The sequence below is a fragment of the Pristiophorus japonicus genome, chromosome 5 (assembly GCF_044704955.1).
Source record: "Pristiophorus japonicus isolate sPriJap1 chromosome 5, sPriJap1.hap1, whole genome shotgun sequence".
NCBI lineage: Eukaryota > Metazoa > Chordata > Chondrichthyes > Pristiophoridae > Pristiophorus > Pristiophorus japonicus.
Window position 1 is genome coordinate 153,574,772 of NC_091981.1, and position 23,210 is coordinate 153,597,981.

General features: G+C 43.2%; 1 protein-coding gene across 1 annotated transcript in view; it reads left to right on the forward strand.

The window, feature by feature from the left end:
* LOC139263910 (cytochrome c oxidase subunit NDUFA4-like) overlaps positions 1-22,463 on the forward strand; it is a 41,548-nt gene extending 19,085 nt beyond the window's left edge. Inside the window, exons 2-4 of the mRNA XM_070879991.1 lie at positions 20,057-20,145; positions 21,888-21,948; positions 22,130-22,463. Coding sequence (XP_070736092.1) covers positions 20,057-20,145; positions 21,888-21,948; positions 22,130-22,186 — 207 coding nt within the window. The 3' untranslated portion in view covers positions 22,187-22,463. The remainder of the gene's footprint in view (positions 1-20,056; positions 20,146-21,887; positions 21,949-22,129) is intronic.
* Positions 22,464-23,210: the final 747 nt, after the last annotated feature.

Genomic DNA, 23,210 nt, shown 5'->3' on the forward strand with positions numbered 1-23,210 from the left:
TATCCGTTGTGCCACATGGGACGAAATCCGCACTGTGACTCCGGGAGGAGCTTCTCAGCCACTGGGAGAAGACGGTTGAGGAGGATTCTAGTGACGATTTTCCCAGTGGCTGATAACAGGGAAATTCCTCTGTAGTTGCCGCAGTTGGACTTGTGCCCTTTTTTTAAAGATGGCCATGATTACTGCATCTAAGATCTCCCGGCATGCTCTCCTCCTTCCAGATGAGAGAGATGAGGTCATGCATTCGTGCCAATAGTTCCTCTCTACCATACTTTAGTGCCTCAGTGGGGATTCCATCTTCTCCCGTAGCCTTGTTGTTCTTAAGCTGACTTATGGCTTTTTCTACCTCATGCAGGGCTGAGATGGTGGCGGGTAGCCTGCTACTACTTCCTTAATAATGGACTCCAGCAATTTCCCAATGACCACTGTTAGACTAACTGGTCTGCAGTTTCCTGCTTTCTGTCTCCCTCCTTTCTTAAATAGGGGCGTTACATTTGCAGTTTTCCAGTTTTAAATGGTCAAGTTTGGAACTGCCTTTTATAATTTCACATTTAGTTATTGCTAGTCTATTGACACTATTGGTTCTTGTACAGAGACTAAATGATAAAACTGGCTGATATATCAATATGGGTACAGGAATTTTTATCTATATTCAGATTTGAGACTAAAATGTTTGCCCGCAAATTTAGTCATATTTGGAGTTGAGGCTTCCTATGAATTTAATACTTCATCTTTGTTAAGGAATCTTGCAAGGTGTTGATGGTTTTCTCCTGAGAGCCATGGGATACAGTTTTCATGAGCTAACTCGAATACCAAACTACTCTCTCTATATAAATGTTTTCTAAAATTATTTTTAAAAAGTGAAACTGTTTAAATAAAGTTAGTCAATGGTCAATAATTATGTAATCTAGATGCTTGTGAGCAAACTTACTTGTTTGTTTTAGGTCAGCTGACTCAAGGAAACATTCATTGCATCATATAGTTGACCATTAGCTGTTTGCATATGGTCAATTCTGGGTCTGATAGTTACTGTTTTTCTTTAGCTCCCTTTCGTCTCCCTCCTCCCCACAGAAAATACGTGAAGCTTGATAATATTTTCAGTATGACTGTTACTTCAACTTTATAGTTTACTAGAATAATACACATCATTTGAAAACTTATCAACTGCAAATTGGTGTATCTATTTTAGATTTCTGCTCTGTCAGGAATAACAATTTCATTCATATAGTGCATCTAACATTGAATAAACCATCTCAACATCTCAGAGCAGAAAACAAGCAGATGCCAAAACTTTTTATGGAGGTTAGCAGAGGTGACCAAGAGCTTAGTCAAAGAAATTAGTTTTGAGAAAAATGAAAAACTGCAAGTGCTGGAAATCTGAAATAAAAACAGAAAATGCTGCAAATACAGAGCAGGTCAGGCAGCAGCATTAAAACAAGACAAGTTATGGCATTCCAAGTGTGTACCTACCTTTCATTAGAACTGGGTTTTGAGAAGGCTTTTAAAGGCAGTGAAGAGTTAGAGAGAAAGAGAGGTGTAGTGTAGGAATGCCAATACAGCAAAAGGCTGCCATGAAAGAGGTATGGTCAGCAGGCCAGAGTCAGAAGGTTGGACAACATAGGAAGGGATGTATGATTGAAAATGTTTAGAGGTAGGATAGGGGTGAGACTGGAAAGTGATTTGTAGATGAGGAAGAGAATTTTGAAATTAGATTTTTGGGGGGATGGGGTGGCAGCAAGGATGAGAGTGGAGGCTATGCAGGGCTTTACTGCAAGACGGGATGTGGGTGATAGTTTTGGACAATTCAGAGGGTAGACATTGATAGCCCAACAAGGAGGACATTAGAAAAGACAAGCCTAGAGATGACCAGTTTAGATAAGGGTTTTGATAGTAGTTGGGGTAAGTTAAAGATGGAGATGGCATGTGGAAGTAAGTAGTCTTGGTGATGAAAAGGATATATGGGGTTTGAATGTTGGGTCTAAAAAAAAATGTTGAGGTTGTGTACAGCCTGGTTCAGGCCAAGCAAACTGGCAGGTAGGTGGATGGAGTTGGTGGCATGAAGCTGGGGGTCAGTCTGGACTGTATCCTTTCCGGTGCCTCTGTACTGTCAAATTGCTTGTCTTCTATCAAGTCTTGGACCTCCAGGTACCATTATTTATTGGCAGTTGCGACATATCTGCCCTTCTATTTTGTATTAGATTAGAAAATACATTAACCTGTAAAAGCCATTGTACTGCATGCAGGATGATTGAGAATTAAGAACGTAAGAAAATTACATAGAATTTACAGCTTAGAAACAGGCCATTTGGCCCAACTGCTCCATGCTGTGTTTATTCTCCCCGCGAGCCTCCTCCCATCGGACTAAATCTAACCCTATCAACATAGCCTCCTATTCCTTTATCCTTCAAGTACTTATCTAGCTTTCCCTTAAATACATCTGTGCTATTCACCTCAACTACTCCATGTGGTAGAAAAGTCCACATTGTAACCATTATCTGGGTAAAGATTTCCTTATTGGATTTATTCATGACTGTTTTATATTTATGATTCCTAATTTTGGATTCCCCATAAGTAGAAACAATGGGCTAGAAATTGCATAGTGCTCAATTTGGGGCAATAATGTTTGCAAGAGCGCAAAATTATTGTAGGGCACTACCCAATTCCGACAGATGTAATTTCTGGTTTAGCGCTAAATCAAGTGCTATCACTTCCCTTGGAGCGCTAAACCAGGCAGGAGGGGCGGTTGTGCAACACTGTTCCGCTATGTCCAGTGCAGTGCTGCTGGGATCGGAGGCTCCTTCTCTCCCTTAAAAGGAAAGTCTATTGCTGCAGGCTCTGCATTAAATCTACTTCCGTTCTCGCCGACGGCAGCTGTGATCTGAGATGATCTACCCCAAGCACTCTTAACAGAGTGCAGGGCTGATCAAACGCGGCCGAAGAAAAGGATAAAAAAATTGCTCAGAGGGTTGTTAAAAGATTTTTCATTTACCTCACCGGCGATCACTTGAAATAGCGCTTCCCAAGTGGTCAGCCTATCTTTCAACGCTTCCTGCAGCTGCCGATATTAATGCCCGGCGATATTGAAGGGGGAGGAATCAAAGTTTGCATCCGGGGCGGAACTGGGACGCTGTGCACTGGATGATGTCACGATCTCCGGGGCGCGTCAGATCGTGGCGTTGGGGGTTTCCTCCAAGGCAAGTTTGCAGGCGTCGGTACTGTCACCGCATCCGGTCGCAGAGCCGGTAGCGCCGCGTTATCGTTCTCCGGAGGTGCTGACTGGAGGCGCAAAAGAGGCCAATTTCTCCCCCATTTTCCCTATGTCTACCCTACCAAACCCCTTCATAATTTTAAAGACCTCTATTAGGTCACCACTCACCTTTCTCTTTTCTAGAAAAGAGCCCCAGCCTGTTCAGTTTTTCCTGATGGTTATAACCTAGTATCATCCTTGTAAATATTTTTTGTAACTTCTCCAGTGCCTTTATAATACTTTTAGAAATATGGAGATCAGAGTTGTGCACAGTACTATAAGTGTGGTCTGACCAAGATTCTGCACAAGTTTCACACAACTTCTCTGCTTTTCAATTCTGTTGCTCTCAAAGAATCCCAGTGCAATTGTTATGGCCTTGTTAACCTGCATCGCTACTTTTAATGATTTGTGAATCTGCACCCCTTGATCTCTCCTCTACTCCATTTAGACTTTTATTTCAAAGGAGTATATTTCTCCTGTCAAAATGCACCACCTCACTTATTGAAATTAATTTGCCATTTACATGCCCATTCGGAAAGTTTATTAACGTTGCCTTGTATTTTATCGCATATTCCTCAGTATTAACTATACACCCGAATTTGGTGTAATTTGCAAATTTTGTGATTATACTTCCAATTCCAGTGTCCAATTAGATTATGTAAATGGTGAACAACCGTGGTCCCAGCACCAATCCCAGTGGAACACCACTCCCACTTTCTGCTAGTCTGAGTCAAGATCTTTAACCCCTACTCTCTGTTTTGCAGACAGTTTGCTATCCTTTCTGCTACTTGTCCCCTAACTCCACCGGCTCTGACCTTAGTCATGAGTCTTTCTATGTGATACCTTATTTGAAGGCCTTTTGAAAATCCAAATGTATTACATCTGCTGCAATACCCTCATCTACTCTTTCTGTTGTTCCTTCAAAGAATTCAATAAGGTTGGTTAAGCATGACCTTCCCTTTTGAAATCCATGCAGACTGAAAAAATGCAAATCAAGGAAAGGTCATTCTATTTTCTTCCATGAACAATTTATACTATTGCACTATTATGAACTTTGTTGTGCAGTCTCCTGAGAGAAAGTTGTGCAAAATACCTCTGCCCCTATAAGCAATTGAAGTCAACAGCAGAATATCTATCTGACCTTAGAATATACACCATTTAGTCCGAATGGGATGCTTTCCACAGACAATATATTCATGGCTCCATCAGCACAGGAATAATTGACCCATAGTGTTTGCTTATCTCTGTCTATGTTTAGCATTTTAACATTCAATGCTGTTTCTAACTCGTTACGTTAGGATATTAATTGACATTACATTTATGACTTTTGCCGAAATCTGTTCCGCACATCCACTCGTCTGTGGGGCGAAATCTTCTGATCTCTAGTCTTGCTTGACTTTGGTTAAGCTTTGTATTACTTTTGCAATAAGTCAAAGTTAATCTGCTTGCAGCAATGTTATGAGAGTTTCACCATTGTGCTGCAATAAAAAACAAGTTCAGTGCTGTCTATCTTCATAATTTAGAACTTAAAATGTGGATTGTAAAGTCATCCTTATCTCTCTTTAGACTCTGCCTAATCCTTCAATTACACACAATATTCTTGGGTACAATGATCTATATAAAGTTAAAGTAACTTGTTTTGAATGATGTATCCCAGCGCTAAATTAGACTTGATAACACCCTTGATAACTTTGATAATATTCATTCATAAATCCTTTTTCTTTTTTTTCACCTTTGTTAATAGGCAAAACTTCACTTGCACAAGTTTTGTGTACATTACATTTTATCCAATTAGGAGACAGGTATACACACAACATTGGAGGGAAATATGAAGTTCTGGGATTTAAAAGATGCAATTCAAGAATAATGTTGGATCTGTCATTATAACTTATTGATTTAAATTTGCATGCACTTGTTCTAACTTGAATAGCAGAATCTATTTTGGAGAAGGGGTGCCAGGAGAATATGATTTTAGATATGTGAAGAGAAGATTATTAGTGAAGACTAATGTAGGTCCCTTGCAGTCAGAATCAACTGAATTCATAATGGGGAACAAGGAAATGGCAGACCAATTGAACAAATACTTTGGTTCTGTCTACACTAAGGAAGACACAAATAACCTCCCGAAGATACTAGAGAACCGAGGGTCTAGCGAGAAGGGGGAACTGAGGGAAATCCTTTAGTCAGGAAATGGTGTTAGGAAAATTGAAGGGACTGAAGGCCAATAAATCCCCAGGGCCTGATAGTCTGCATCCCAGAGCACTTGAGGAAGTGGCCCTAGAAATAGTAGATGCATTGGTGGTCATTTTCCAAAATTCCATGGACTCTGGTTCAGTTCCTATGGATTGGAGGGTAGCTAATGTAACCCCACTTTTTAAAAAAGAAGGGAGAGAGAAAACAGGGAATTATAGACCGGTTAGCCTGACATCGGTGATTATGCTGATAATGCTGTTCAATAAGCCTTCTTCCAGGTCTCTGCTCCATAGAAAAAGCAGCCAGCAATAATGGCAGAGACCGCAAAGGCCCCATTCATTTAATGTCCTTAAAAACAAAGTATAAAGTTACAAAAAGCTCAGTGTAAAATGCAGCCTTCCCTCCAAATGCTTTCATTTACTGAACTGTAGCTCCGTTTTTCAAGTTAGTGCCGGTTCGTCAAGAATCCGGCCTGGTAAGACTTGCATTATTTGGGTGTTTTTTTTCGCGGTATTTAAAAATGACGGTATTGGCCAATTTTTCCAAAATGGCGGTATCGGAGTGTTTGATGCCGAGTGACATCACAAAAACAGTCCAAAAAAAAGGCGGACGGTATTTTTTTACTGCCGGCGGTGAACCGCTGGCCAATATTGCAAAATGACGGAAATAATTTTGGTGCCAAAAAACACACTTTTACCAAGTAAAAATGGCATTAAAACGGGTGCAAACCTGGCCAATTTGTAGCCTCTAGAGTCTGTAAAATAAATCAGCTTAATGATTTGAATCAGGCCTCATCCCACTAAAGTGTTTTTCAATGCACCAATTAAAGGACTAGGGAATCACATGTAAGGCTCTTATAAAAACAAAACATGATACCTAATTCAGATTACAAGAGGGTTCTATTATACTCCTGTTTTGTGATCATGTAATTAGATATTGGGTAGGATGGGCACACTTCTGAATGCAAGATGCTTGAAGGAGTGATCAGCACTGCAGTACCTGAGAAAATACATAAGGCAGACATAAAAATTATAACCTAGGAACTGGAGTAGGCCATTCCACCCCTCAAGCCTGTTCTGTTCACTTAGATCATGGCTGTGCTGTACCTCAACTCCATTTACTCGCCTTTCCTCCATATACCTTGATACCCCGACCCAACAAAAATCTATTGATCTCAGTCTTGATCATTTCAATTTCAATTGACCTTGCATGCACAGCCTTTTGGGGAAAGAGAGGTCCAGATTTCCACTACCCTTTGTGTGAAAAAATGCTTCTAGAATTCATTCCTAAATGGCCTAACTAATTTTACGATTATGCAATCTTATTCTGGTTTCCTCTGCCAGAGGAAATAGTTTGTCTTCTATACCGTATCAAATCCCTTTATGATTTTAAACATCATGATTAGATCAGCCATCAACCTTATAAACTCGAGGGAATACAAGTCAAGTTTATGCAACCTGTCCTGACAATTTAATTCTTTAATCCCCGATATTCTGGTGAATCTACACTGACCCTGTCCAAGGCTAATATATCTTTCCTGAGTTTTAGCACCTCTGAACGTAATACTGTAAATGGAGTCTGACCAATGCTCCATACAACTGAAGCATTGCTTCCTCACTTTTGAATTCCATCCCCCTTGAGATAAAGGCCAACATTTTATTAACCTTTTTCATAACTTTTTGTACCTGTGCACTAGCTTTTACTGTTTTGTGCACATGGACATCCACATCCCTTTCCTCCTCCACAGCTCCTAGCCGCACACCATTAATAAAATATTCTAATTTGTTTTGCTCAGATCCAAATTGAATGACCTCCCACTTGAGTTGGTTTTGCCCACTCACACAGTCGTCTGTCACTTTATAACTTCCAGCTCCCATCCACACAACTTATTGTACCCCTTAACTTAGTATCATCGACAAACGGATATATAACTCTAGTCCTTCATCCAAGTCATTAATGCATATCTGGTGAATATCTGATGCCCCAGTACAGATCCCTGGGGAACACCGCTTGTCACATCCTGCCAATTGGAGAACGTTCCCTTTATCCTTATTGCCTGTCTGTTGTGTTCCAACCAATTACTGGCCCAAGACACTAAGTAACCTCTGATTCTGTGTGCTTTCATTGTTGCTGATAATCTCTTGTGCGGAAAGAAAAAAAGATTGCATTTATATAGCACCTTTCACGACCACCGGACGTCTCAAAGTGCTTTACAGCCAATTAAGTACTTTAGTCACTGCTGTAATGTTCTCCATCAGGCCAACGTCCCCAGCGTCGAAGCACTGACCACACTCGACTAGCTCCGTTGGGTGGGCCACATCGTCCGTATGCCCGACACAAGACTCCAAAGCAAGCGTTCTACTCGTAACTCCTACATGGCAAGCGATCCTCAGGTGGGCAAAGGAAACGTTTCAAGGACACCCTCAAAGCCTCCTTGATAAAAGTGCAACATCCCAACCGACGTCTGGGAATCACTGACCAAAGACCGCCCTAAGTGGAGGAAGAGCATCTGGAGGGCGCTGAGCACCTTGAGTCTCATCGCCGAGAGCATGCCGAAAACAAGCAATGGCAGCAGAATGGGCATGCAGCAAATGAGACTCCCCACCCACCCTTTCCTTCAATGACTGTCTGTCCCACCTGTGACAGAGATTGTAATTCCTGTATGAGCTGTACATTCAACTGAGAACTTTTTTTTTTTTAAAAAGAGTGGAAGCAAGTCTTCCTCGATTTTGAGGGACTGCCTATGATGATGATTGACTGGGTCAGAAGCTGGGGTATAAACAGGCATAAAATGCATATCTTGAATGGTGAGGGCACTTCAGTTCATCTCTATTGGGTGTTTGGTTTAGTGGAAGCCGTGCATAGTCTGTCAGGCTGTACACCTTATTTTAGCATTATTAGTAGATCACGTTATCAACAGCAACAAATTTACATTAGTAGGGCAGCCAAAAGCACCCATTTATTCCTACTATGTTTTTTGTCTGTTAACCAATCCTCAATCCCATGAGCCCTAATTTTGTGTGATAATCTCTTGTGTGGCACCTTGCTAGGGGACCGAGGGTCTAGCGAGAAGGAGGAACTGAAGGAAATCCTTTTTAGTTGGGAAATTGTGTTGGGGAAATTGATGGGATTAAAGGCCGATAAATCCCCAGGGCCTGATAGTCTGCATCCCAGAGTACTTAAGGAAGTGGCCCTAGAAATAGTGAATGCATTGGTGGTCATTTTCCAACATTCTATCGACTCTGGATCAGTTCCTATGGATTGGAGGGTAGCTAATGTAACCCCACTTTTTAAAAAAGGAGGGAGAGAGAAAACAGGGAATTATAGACCGGTTAGCCTGACATCGGTGGTGGGGAAAATGCTGGAATCAATTATTAAAGATGTAATAACAGCGCATTTGGAAAGCAGTGACCGGATCAGCCCAAGTCAGCATGGATTTATGCAAGGGAAATCATGCTTGACAAATCTAGAGTTTTTTGAGGATGTAACTAATAGAGTGGACAAGGGAGAACCAGTGGATGTGGTGTATTTGGACTTTCAAAAGGCATTTGACAAGGTCCCACACAAGAGATTAGTGTGCAAAATTAAGGCACATGGTATTGGGAGTAATGTATTGACGTGGATAGAGAACTGGTTGGCAGACAGGAAGCAAAGAGTGGGAATAAACGGGTCCTTTTCAGAATGGCAGGCAGTGACTAATGGGGTGCCATAGGGTTCAGGGAACCCCAGTTATTTACAACATACATTCAATTCCTTTGTCTAAATTAATGTAATACCTCTAAATTTGCAGATGACACTAAGCTGGGTGGCAGTGCGAGCTGTGAGGAAGATGCTAAGAAGCTGCAGGGGGACTTGGACAGGTTAGGTGAATGGACAAATGCATGGCAGGTGTAGTATAATGTGGATAAATGTGAGGTTATCCACTTTGGTGGCAAAAACAGGAAGGCAGAATATTATCTGAATGGTGACAGATTAGGAAAAGGGGAGGTGCAACGAGACCTGGGTGTCATGGTACATCAGTCATGGAAAGTTGGCATGCGGGTACAGCAGGCAAATGGCATGTTGGCTTCATAGCGAGAGGATTTGAGTATAGGAGCAGGGAGGTCTTACTGCAGTTGTACAGGGCCTTGGTGAGACCACACCTTGAATATTGTATACAGTTTTGGTCTCCTAATCTGAGGAAGGACATTCTTGCTATTGAGGGAGTGCAGCGAAGGTTCACCAGACTGATTCCCGGGATGGCAGGACTGACCTAATGAGGAAAGACTGGATCGACTAGGCTTATATTCATTGGAATTTAGAAGAGTGAGAGGGGATCTCATAGAAACATAAAATTCTGACGGGATTAAACAGTTAGATGCAGGAAGAATGTTCCCGATGTTGGGGAAGTCCAGAACCAGGGGTCAGTCTAAGGTAAGCCATTTAGGACCGAAATGAGGAGAAACTTCTTCACTCAGAAAATTGTGAACCTGTGGAATTCTCTACCACAGAAAGTTGTTGAGGCCAGTTCGTTAGATATATTCAAAAGGGAGTTAGATGTGGCCCTTATGGCTAAAGGGATCAAGGGGTATGGAAAGAAAGCAGGAATGGGGTATTGAAGTTGCATAATCAGCCATGATATTGAATGGTGGTACAGGCTCGAAGGGCTGAACGGCCTAATCCTGCACCTATTTTCTATGTTTGCATATTATGGAATGCTTTTTTAAATCCAAATACATCCACTGGTTCCCCTTATCTACCCTGCTAGTTACAACCTCAAAAAATTCTAGCAGATTTGTCAAATACGATTTCCCTTTCATAATTTTCTAAGTTACCACGTTCCTAATAGTGGATTCTAGTATTTTCTCTATTACTGATGTCAGGCTAACTGGCCTATTTTCTCTCTCCCTGCTTTCTTGAACAGCTGTGTAACATTTACTACCTTCTAATCCATGGGGACTGTTCGAGAATCTAGGGAATTCTGAAAGATGAAAACCATTGCATCCACGATCTCTGTAAACACTTCTTTTAAAACCCTAGGATGTAGGCCAACAGGTCCAGGTGATTTTGCGACTTTTAGTCCCATTAATTTCTCCAATACTATTTATTTGCCAATACTAATTTATTTACGTTCCTCATTGTCGCTAAAACCTTGGTTCTTTGTGTCTTCTACTGTGATGACAGATACAAAGTATTTATTTAATGTCTCTGCTATTTCCTCCTTCCTCATAATTTCTCCTCTCTCAGCCTCTAAGGGACCCGTGTCCAATATTCCCTGTAATATATTTTGGGCTGCTGTGTGGCCCATTCAAATTTCTGCACGTGTGTTTTTTTTCAAATTAAATCCCGGCTCACCAGCAGCGAGCGACTCCTGGAGCACTGTGTGATTGCGCAGCTTAAAGAGAACATTGCTCATGTTTACTTTTGCTAATCTTTTCCTTTTTATATAGCTATAGAAGCTTTTACAATCTTTTTATGTCTCTTGCTAGTTTACAGTCATATTTCTTTTTCTTTATCAATTTCTTGGTCATTATCACTTGGGTACGGTAGCATAGTGGTTATGTTACTGGACTAGTAATCCAGCAGCCTGGACTAAATATCCAGAGACATGAGTTCAAGTCCCACCACGGCAGTGGGGAATTTAAATTGTTAATTAAATAAATCTTTTTTTTAAAAGCTAGTGACCATGAAACTAACAGTTTGTCGTAAAAACCCATGTAATATCCTTTAGGGAAGGAAACCTGCTGTCTTTACTCTATATGTGACTCCAGACCCATAGCAATGTGGTTGACTACTAACTGCTTCTGAAATGGCCAAGCAAGCCACTCGGTTGTACCAAACCGCTACAAAGAAGTATACTAACAATAAAACTGGATGGACCACCCGGCATCGACCTGGGTACCAGACACGACATAGGAAAACCCAGCCCAGTCAACCCTGCAAAGTCCTCCTCATGAACATCTGGGGACTTGTACCAAAATTGAGAGCGCTGTCCCACAGATTAGTCAAGCAAAGTCTGACAGTCATACTCTCAGAATCATAGCTTTCAGCCAATGTCCCTGACTCCTCCATCACCATCGCTGAGGTGGCGGCACAGTAGTATACAGTCGGGAGTGAGTGGCCCTGGGAATCTTCAATATTGACTCTGAATACCATAGAGTCTCATGGCATCAGGTCAAACCTGCTACTGATAGTCACCTACTGCCCACCAGCTGATGAATCAGTACTCCTTCATGTTGAATACCACTTGGAATAAGCACTGACGGTAGCAAGGGCACAGAAACTTAAATGTCCATCACCAAGAGTGGCTTGGTAGCACCACGACTGACTGAGCTGGCCGAGTCATGAAGGAAATAACTGCCAGACTGGGCCTGTGGCAGGTGGTGAGAGATCCAACACAAGGGAAAAACCTACTTGACCTCATTCTCCCCAATCTACCTGTCGCAGATGCATCTATCCATGGCAGTTTTGGTAGGAGTAACCAGCTCACAGTCCTTGTGGGGTTGTGTGGCATTATCACCATGCTAAATGCTATAGATTCAGAACAGATCTAGCAGCTAAAAACTAGGTAGCCATGAGGCACTGCAGGCCATTAGCAGCAGCAGTATTGTCTTCCAGAGCAATCTGTAACCACATGGCCCAGCATATCCCTCGACATTAGAGTCAAGCCAGCGAATCAACCCTGGTTCAATGAGGCGTGTAGAAAAGCATGCCAGGTGCAGCACCAGGCGCACCTAAAAATGAATCGTCACAGACACAGCTAAGTAATCCCAGAATCAACAGATCAGATCAAAGCTCTGCCATCCTGCCCCAGCCAGTCATGGATAGTGTTGGACAATTAAACAACGAACAGGAGGAGGAGGTTCCATGAACATCCCCATCCTCAATAATGGTGGAGCCCAACACGTAAGTGCAAAAGACAAGGCTGAAATGTTTGCAACCATCTTCAGCCAGAAGTGCAGAGTGGATGATCCATCTCAGCCTCCTCCTGAGGTCCCCACCATTACAGGAGCCAGTCTTCAGCCAATTAAATTCCTCCACATGATAGCAAGAAATGGATGAGTGCGCTGGATACAGCAAAGGCCATGGGCCCCATCAACATCCTGGTTGTCGTGCTGAAGATTTGTGCTCTTGCCAAGCTATTCCAGTAGATTTACAACACTGACATCTGCCTGACAAAGTTTAAAATTCCCCAGGTATGTCCTGTCCACAAAAAGCAGGACAATACCAATCTGGCAATTACTGCCCCATTAGTCTACTCTCAATCATCAGCAAAATAATCAAAGATGTTGTCAACAGTGATATCAAGCGGCACTTACACACCAATAACCGGCTCACCGATGTTATGTTTGGGTTCTGCCCAGCACCACTCGCCTCCAGACCTCATTACAGTCTTGGTCCAAACATAGACAAAAGAGTTAAATTCCAGAGGTGAGGTGAGAATGACTGTCCTTGACATCAAGGCAGCATTTGACTGAGTATGGCATCAAGGAGCCCTAGTAAAATTGAAGTCCATGGGAATCGGGTCGAGAAAACACTGCTGGCATTCCTCAGATAATGAAGCAGTTCCTGCCTGCATGAAGCAAGACCTGGACAACATTTAGGCTTGGGATGCTAAGTGACAAATAACATTTGTGCCAGGCAATGAAAATCTCCAACAAGAGAGAGTTTGACCACTTCTCCTTTACACTGAATGGGATTACCTTCAGAACTCCAAGCATTAGCATTCTAGGCGTCACAATTGACCAGAAAGTAAACTGGGACCAGCTACATAAATACTGTAGCTACAAGAGCAGGTCAGGGGCTAGGTATTCTGCGGTGAATGTCTCACCTCCTGACTCCTCAAAGCCTTTCTACCATCTACAAGACACGTCAGGAATGTGAGAGAATATGCTCCACTTGCCTGGATGAGTGCAGTTCCAAAAACACTCAAGAAGCTCAACACCATCCAGGACAAAGCATTGTGCTCTAGAACTAGCCAGACCTCGAGCCAAGTTGTTCCAGGGATATGCTGGGCCATGTGGTTACATATTGTGGTGGAATACAATTCTGCTGCTGCTGATTGGCACCCATCCACCACCTTAAACATTCACTTGCTCCACCATTGGTGCACCGTGGCTGCAGTGTATACCATCTATAAGATGCACTGCAGCAACTTGCCAAGGCTTCTTCGACAGCACCCCTCAAACCTGCGACCTCTACAACCTACAAGGAAAAGGGCAGCAAGAGCTGCTCCAAATTCCCCTCCAAGTCACACACCATCCTGACTTGGAAATATATCGCCGTTCCTTTCTCGTCAGTGGATCAAAATCTTGGGACTTCCCCCACACAGCACTGTGGGAGAACCTTCACTACATGGACTGCAGTGGTTCAAGAAGATGGTTCACCATCACCTCGAGCAATTACGAATAGGCTATAAATGCTGGCCTTGCCAGCGATGTCCATACCCCATGAACAAAAAGAAAAAAAATATTTTGCAGAGTTCTAAAATCCTCTCAATCCTCAGGCTTATGAGTCTTTTTGGCAACATTATAAACTTATTTCTTTAATCTAATACTATCTTTAACTTGCCTTGTTAGACCCGATTGGACAACTTTTCCTATGGGGCTTTTATTCCTTAGGGAATATATATTTTTTGTTAATTATGAATTAATTTTTTTAATGTTATTGCTTATCTACCATCATATCTTTTAATCTAGTTTCCCAATCTATATTAGCCAACTCGCCCTTCATACCTACGTGGTTTGCTTTGTCCAAATTTAAAACCCTAATTTCAGCATTAACTAAATCACTCTCAAACTCACTATAAAAGTTTATCATATTATGATCACTCTTCCCAGAGGCTCCTTTTACTATAAGGTTATCAATTAACCCATTCTCATTGCACAATACCAGATCTAAAATAGCCTGTTCTCTAGTTGGTTCCTTGACATACTGATCTAGAAAACTATCTTGGATACATCCATGAATTTGTCCTCCACACTATTATTGCAAATTTGGTTTGCCCAGTCTATATGAAGATTAATGTCCCCCAAGATTGCTCTATTACCCTTGTTACTTTTGCAGTTAAACATTGAAATCAGGAAGTTGCTGTCCAAGTTGCCCTGCTCCTCAAGAAGCTTTGCAGTACAGTATCTCTTCCAGAGACTTGACATTAAGAAAACATAGAACGGCATGAAGTTGTTGTACTTACCCACTAGATACCCACTAAACGTCCCAGAAACAGTTAGGCATGTCCATTTTAGTGTAAGTGGATTTTTAACGGAGTGATAAGCTTTGTCATGTATCCTACATGGCTAATGTTGGTGCTATCACAAGGTGTGCCACCAGAGGGCACCGCAGTGGGGGACTTGTAGGTTACCTGTACAGGTGTGCCTGGCCTAGTATAAAAGGCAGGCCACCAGGTGTGATCCTCACTCTGGAGTTAACAAATAAAGGACTAAGGTTACTACAGTTCAAGTACAACACAGTGCCTCGTGGAGTCATTACTAGAGCATCTAAGGACATAACAATTGGCGACAAAATTACGAACTTTCACGAGAAAATGGTTACCTTTGGATCGTTGCAGCAGTTTGCCGATAGTGATGATTGGGATGCCTTTGTGGAGAGGCTAGAACATTTCTTCACAGCAAACGACCTGGCAGGAGATGACCCGGCCACACTGGCTGATAAGCGCAGAGCTATCTTGCTAACCAGTGGTGGGCCCATCGTCTATGGCCTCGTCAGGGACTTGCTGGCACTTGCGAAGACAATGACAAAGACGTACAAGGAGCTCGTAACCCTGATCCATGAGCAACTCAAGCCCAAGGAGAGCATCCTCACAGCTAGACACCGGTTCTATACCCACCAACGGCTCGAAGGCCAGGAAATCGTGAAATACACCGCAGACCTCAGGAAGCTGGCGGCACCGTACAAGTTCGGCAACCACCTCAACGAAGCGCTGCGGGACATTTTTGTCATTGGAATTGCCCATGAGGGCTGCCTTCATAAGCTACTGTCCGCAGATACCACAGTCACACTGCAGAAGGCCATTTCTGTGAGCCAGTCATTCATGACCTCAACGTGCAGTTCTAGGCAGATGACTCCCCCTCAGGACTCAAACCCAGTAAGTACTGTGCAGAGTGGCACCGTTTAGAGGCTGGACTGTAGAGTGCGAACCCTCTCCGGGAAGAGAGAACAGCCCCACCAGTCCCTTAACTCAGAGTCCGCCGAGGGGGGCTAATCGAGTAGTACCATGCTGGCGATATAGAGGGAATCAAAGGGCTCACCAGTGGCGCTTTAAAGACTATGTATGCAAAGGCTGCATCACAAAGGGCCATCTCCAGCCAATGTTTAAGAGAAATATGACTCACTGTGTCGATGAAGAGTCAGCAGATGGCCAGAAATCCAGCGCGGAATATGAATTGAGAGGCAGCCCAGCCATTTACCTGCACCATCGAGTGTTCCCCGCTGAAGATGGAAATCGGGATAGATGGTGGTCCCGTCTTCATGGAAGTTGTCACGGGTGCGCGCCAGTCAGTGATGAATCAAGAAGCCTTTGAGAGGCTATGGGACAATCAAGCTGAACGACCCAAGTTGGTCCCGGTTCAGGCAAAGCTGCGCATCTTCACCGACGAAATCATAACTGTCAGTAGTGCGGATGTAAAGGCACTCCATGATGGCGCGGTGCACAAGTTACCTCTGGATTGTTGCAGGTGATGGATCAATGCTGCTCGGCAGAAGGTGGATGGAGAAGATCCATTGGAAGTGGGAAGACTTCACCCCTCCATCGATTGACGTCCTCTGCGCTCAGAGGCAAAGCAAGCCCTCACCTGAGGGTGGATTTGGCACCGGAGAGCAGACCAGCACGGCACTCGAGACACAGACCGCTCAGCATGACTGTGTGGGGATGATCCAGCTGAGACGACCCGAACGCACCTTCCAGGCTCCAGTGGCAGGACTCTGGAGGAAGAAAATCGGATCCAGAGGCGACTTCCCAGCTTCGGAGGTAGAACCCAGGGAGAAGATCACTGCAGTCGATATCGTGGATGGAGGAAAGATAGCGACCAAACCACGAGGTGAGGCGCTGAAGAAAAAGATGGCAGTAGCCAGACCACGAGGGGCAGCGCTGATGGAGCAACTCGTGGCACCAAACGGAGAAGTGGATTGGGGTAAAGAAAGCAAGGCTCTCTTAAAGGAGACCAGCAACCCACTACAATTAAAGGGACAGTTCCACACACTTAAGCAATGTAATAGTAACTGTAAGTCAAAGACAAAATGTACAATTTATCATGTAAAATGTGCAACTGATAATCTGAATTGTGTACATGCAACCAGCGAGGAAAAGTCGCGCGATTATGTAAAATGTGCAATTGATGGAATTGTGCACATGCAACCAGTGAGGAAAAGTCCGATCGGACCCACAGTGTGTCCATCATAAGTAATGAAAAGTTGTGCGATGCAGGATTTCAACTGCATGCAGCGGGCAGCTACCCATCGGGAGCACACAGGTCCAGCGAGCTACCCAATGCTGTAGCCTGCGTTCCAGGGACCAGAGTTATGCACCATGGAGTGTGGCCACAAGCAGCCAGCACGCACTAGCTGCAGAGCAAGCGACCTCAGCAGGGCAACGGCACCGGTATCGATACCATGCCCCTGATTGGCTCCACCTCTCGGGCACCCGATGGCACCAACTGCCACGAGCCTGAATGAGCAGACTGTGCTAAGGTGCAGTCCCCAGACCCCATCGCCACCAAGGCTATACCCATAAACGAAGGGTCACCAGCCACAGTTCCCCCAAAGGGGACCGGAAACAGCCAGGATCCCAAACCAAACAACACCCAGGCCAGCGAGTCAGCAGTTCCCTGTGCACTGCTAGGCGACAGCTCCTCAGGAAGCAGTAGCGACCCATGGCGCAGAGAAAGGACAGGGAGGTCACAGACATCTATGAATCGGTCCGACACTAGGGACTACGGCAACAGCCCCAAGAGCAGGCAACTCGAACCAACCGGGTTCCCACGGCCAGCACTGGGCACTGAGCTGCGACCAGACTACAGGGACACAACCCAGCAGCCCTGGAGCTAGTTTGTCCTCATGCACCGGGCACTGCATCAACAAGGCATCTCGCCAGTCTAACGTACTTGTGTCTCAACGGAACCACAAATGTAATGCAAACCTGTTTTCCTGAACTTGAATGTATATGAATGCTATGAGCCTCCGCCATAATCGATGTGGGGTGTGGGGAGAATGAAGTGGTCAGGGACACACACAAACAGCAACCATCAGCACTCTACTGCACCAACTACTCACCCAAGATTGAAACGACCTGCCAAGGGTCAATCAGATAGAGCTCAGAGCACAGTCAATGCAGAGGCAATTTGTACTGAGGGTTCAGGGGGGAGTGATGTCATGTATCCTACATGGCTACTGTTGGTACTATCACAAGGTATGCCACCAGAGAGCACAGCAGTGGGAGACTTGTAGGTTATCTATACAGGTGTGTCTGGCCTAGTATAAAAGGCAGGCCACCAGGTGTGATCCTCACTCTGGAGTTAACAAATAAAGGACTAAGGTCACTATAGTTCAAGTACAACACAGTGTCTCGTGGAGTCATTACTAGAGCATCTAAGGACACAACATGCTTAATTACTGCCAAACAATCTCTGACACTGAAAATTAACTTTTACAAGTGTGGAGTCTCATTCCATCAGATTTTAATGTTGTAGATTTGAAAAAAAAGTATGTCTTTTTTTTAATCTATGCTCTCTTAATCTCATCTTTCTCTTCCCCTCTTTATTTTGCTTCCTGTAAATGATTTGGCTTTGAATTAAACATTCTGACTTGCATTTCCTGGTTTAGACTGCATGGGGCCGAAATTCAGTCTCCCAAAAAGGCCACTTACTGCCAGAAAGCTGCGGCGGAGTCGAGCGGCCGGCGACTTTCGGTCCAATGGTCGTCACGGTTGAAATTCACCTCGGGGATTTTTCTGCCGGTTCCCACTTCTGCCTTGCTGCTGCCGACTGTCCTTAGTGCATCATCAAAGCATGCACTGTCGATCTCCCGCACCTCTATGGCAGTCCCGCAAAATTTAGTTGAAAAAATCCACGATCCGCCGCGCAGTGCCCCCGACAGCTTTTTCTGTTGGTGTACCTTGTATTCCATGTGTGAGCCACGGCAGCTCGGTAGCCCTCCAAGGGGAGGGCACACTGCCGCGGCCGCATGTTTTTTTTTGCTGGCGCACATCCGGATTGGTTGAACAATTATGGCCCAGGTTCGGCTGGGCCGAAACACTCCCAGGTGGCACAGTGGGCCAAACCTAAACAATCGCTTCTTCTCTCCCCTTTAAATGAGGGGAAAGATGTGATGCACACGCGCAATGACGTCACCACCGTTCCGCCGCTGACTGACAGAGGCAGAGACTCCGTCCTTCCCCCACTTGCCCCTCACCAACACTTGCCACCGCACTTCCACTCCCATTATGACCGACTTCCGGTCCGCTCCAAAAACATTGCCAAAGAGCTGAAAATGGATCAAGAGTCTGCCTTGACTGACGTGATGGTAAAAACACCTGGAAAACGGGAGGTCTGCCAGGTTTTGTTTCTACCCCCACGTCTCATTAACCATTTTTCAATTTGATTGGTTAATGAGATGCACAGTTGCATTCCCTGTTCGCACAGATCCCAGATCATCTGTAGAGGGTGCTGTGCTGAAATGGATTTCTAATCACAAGTTCCAGTGCAAAAGCCATAGAAAGTGGGCAAATATAAGTGTAGTGTACAGCTGGTATTTGCCGCTGACCACAAAATCCGGATCATTAGTGCCAAAGAATAGGTACAGTGAAGATTTACTAGAACAATACCAGGAATGAGAGGTACAGTTATGAAGGAAAGCTTTAAAAATTGAGTCATTTTCACTGGAACAGGGAAGGCTTTAATAGAGGTTTTCAAAATTATGAAGGAGTAAATAGTAAAATATTGTTTCCACTTGTTAGAAAATCAGCAACTAGAGAGCATAGATTCCAAAGGCAGAAGTTAACATGTGGTAAATCATTCACTCGGTATATTGAAAACAAGTGGCTATTGAAGCAATATCATTTAAAGGGAATTGGATAAGTATTTGAAAAAAAAATATGGGAAAGGTGCAGGAAAGTAGGATTAGAGTACATAGTTCCAACATGGGTACCGTGGGCTGAATGGCTGCATTCTGTACTTTAAATTTTATGCTTCTGGAACCACTGACAGTTTGCCACAAATTTTAATTTTTGCTCCCCTTTCCCCCCCTCCCCCCTTGCCCCAATAAGTTCAGTGTCCAGGAGCAAGTAAAAGTTGCAAAAAATATTTTGGGGAGAAAAGGGTTATGCAGTGAATAACGGCAAAATCATTGGGGCAGCTAGCCCAGTATTGTAAGGGACTCTGAAATCATATGGAAAGCTGCATAACCATTGCAAAGATTGTAACACTTTCCAGTCAGTTTTTCCATCAGCAATTACATTAAAAGTATTCTTTACTGCAATTGTAATACTTTGTTTTAAAAACTATTGATGATAATAGGACTCATTTAATAGTGCAAACAGTATTGTTTGTTCAAAGAATTGTTCTTAAACAATTGTATTCCTCTTTATCTGAGAGAGAAAAGTAACGTCTATCTATGTTACTCTAGTTGATTCCTCTATTCTTCTTCATTGGACTTGGAGCTACTGGTGCTGGGTTTTACCTGTCACGTCTGGCAATGTTCAGCCCTGATGTCTGGTACGTGAAATAATATAGCTTATGTTAGTTTCTTCTATATGTTTGGCTTTATAAATGAAGGCATAGAGTACAAAAGCAAGGAAGTTATATTAAACCTTTTATAAAACACTAGTTATGCCCCAACTGGAATATTGTGTCCATTTCCAGGCACCACACTTTAGGAAGGATGTCAAGGTCTTAAAGAAGGTGCAGAGGAAATTTACTAGAATGGTACTAGGGATGAAATACTTCAGTTACGTGGAGAGACGTGAGAAACTGTGGTTCCACTTGGAGCAGAGAAGGTTAAGGGGAAATTTGATCGAGCTGTTCAAAGGTTTAATAGAGCAAATAAGGAGAAACTGTTTTCCGAGACAGAAGGGTTGGTTACCAGAGGAGACAGATTTAAGATAATTGTCAAAAGAATCCAAGGCAGCCTTGTGATTGTTTGAGGCCAGTCATCTCAGCCCCAGGACATTGCTGCAGGAGTTCAGGGCAGTTTCCTAGTCCCAACCATCTTCAGCTGCTTCATCAATAATCTTCTCTCCACCACAAGTTCAGAAGCGGGGATGTCCGCTGATAATTGCAGTGTTCAGTCCCATTCAAATTCCTCAGATAATGAAGCAGTCTTATGTCCACATACAGCAATGCCTGGACAACATCCAGGCTTGAGCTGATAAGTGGCAAGTAACATTTAGCACTAACAAGTGCCAGGCAATGACCATCTTCATCACAAGAGAGTCTAGCCACCTCCCCTTGATATTCAATGGCATTAGCATTGTCGAATCCCCCACCAAAAACACCCAGGGGGTCACCATTGACCAGAAACTTAACTAGACCAGGCACATAAATACTGTGACTACGAGAGGAGGGCAGATCAGAAGCTGGGTATTCTGCGGTGAGTGACTCACCTCCTGACTCCCCAAAGCCTTTTCACCATCTACAAGTCAGGAATGTGATGGAATACTCTTGACTTGCCTGGATGAGTGCAGCTCCAGCAACACTCTCAAGTAGCTTGACACCATCCAGAACAAAACAGTCCACTTAATTGGAACCCCACTCACCATCTTAAACATTCATTCCCTCCTTTACAGACACACCGTGGCTGCAGTGTGTACCATCTACAAATTGTACTGCAACAACTTGCCAAAACTTGTTCAGCAACACCTAAACCCACGACCTCTACCACCTAGAAGGATAAGGGCAGCAAGCACATGGGAACACCACCACCTTCAAGTCAACCTCCGAGTCTTACACCATTCTGATTTGGACATATAACACTGTTCCTTCATTGTTGCTGGGTCAAAATCCTGGAACTCCCTGCCTAACAGCACTGTGGGAGTACCTTCACCACATGGACTGCAGCAGTTCAAAAGGAGGCTCACCACCATCTTCTCAAGGACAACAAGAGGATGGGCAATAAATGCTGGCATTGCCAGCGACGCCAAACTCTTGTGAATTAATACATTTTTTAAAAGTAAAAGTGAAAAGATGTTTTGGGCAGTGAGTTGTTATGATCTGCAATGCACTGTCTGAAAGGGTGTTGAAAACAGATTCAGTAATAATTCTGAAAGAGGACTTTGATCAATACTTGAAATTGAAACATTTGCTGGGCTATGGGGGAAGAACAAGGGAGTGGGACTAATTGGATAGCTCTTTCAATGAACCGGCACTGGCACGATGGACTGAATGGCTTCCTTCTATGCTGTATCATTCAATGATTCTATGAGTTTATATATTCATATATTTTTCATATTAATCTTCAGCTGGGACAAAAAGAACAACTCTGAGCCATGGAATAAATTGGGTCATAATCGCCAATACAAGGTAACTTGGTGGAGAGAGAATTTGTTGAAAAAATTTACTTAGAGTTGCACCGTTGGAAGTAAATTTACTTCCTCTCATGCATTTAACAAAACTAACTAATAAAGCAATAATCATAACAATAAATGAACTGTGAAATGATTGAGAAACATGCCTGCTGATTGCTTTATTCTTCTTTTGACAGTTTATTACAGTCAACACTGATTATAAACAGCTTAAGAAGAATGGCCCTGACTTCTGAATGATTGCCAAAATGCCTAGCTACCTTTGCTGAAATGCCAAAATCCTTCAGAGCTAGATGCACAACACATTGTGTTTTAAATGATTACATTTATTGATCATGTGTTCTTGTTTTAATATTAGCAAAAAATACTGAGTGTAAAGCTTGGAAATTTGCTTTATACTAATCTTGACTTTTGCAAGCACAGAAAATAAATCCTATTGTAATCAAATGTACTTGATGCGCTTAATGCACATATGTTACATGCATCAATCATGTCAATAAAACTTTAAAGTTCTCCTTGCTTCATTCTTTACTTTCAGAATACACCATATAATGCTGTAATTGTAAACTTTACATAGAGAAGTGACAGGTATATTTTATCTGATTTCAGTGGTTCTAGACAACTAGTCATTAAAACTATTGGAACTTGAAATAACATGGGATTTTAGGTGTATGCAGTTAACACAAATATGGCAAACAGTATCTAAACAGTGTAGCATAAGTGTAAATTGTACCTATGCAAAGCTCAGGTCTATGGAAATGTGGAACAAGTATAAAATATTACAATGTCATTGAGCCAAAAAACTAAATAAAATGTGCATTGTCATGAATTCTCAAATGAGTTAAATAATCACACGTAAAGCTTCCAAGAAAATTAAACTCCTGTAGAACAAGCTAACATAATGGGCCGGGTCTTGCTAGACCAGGGCATCTTGCGGTGCACAGTGTTAGACTTGGGTTGTTTTTTTTTTTTAAATCAGCCTTCTTTTTAAAAAAAAAAATACATATATATACTTCAAAAAATAAACTTTTACAAACCAAGAACTGTTATTACCGTATTATCGATTTCCTTGGGATAGCAGAATTAATGCAATCTCCAAACCAAATTGAACCAAATTGTGCTGTAACTTGCTGGAAGTGCAAGCTGATAACGACACGGCAGGGGCAATAGGGCATCTGGGACCTTAGTGAACAGTGGGACCAAAAGTCTATCTCCTTAACCAATGAGAGTTAAAGATTGAGAAAGAAACAGGAACTACAG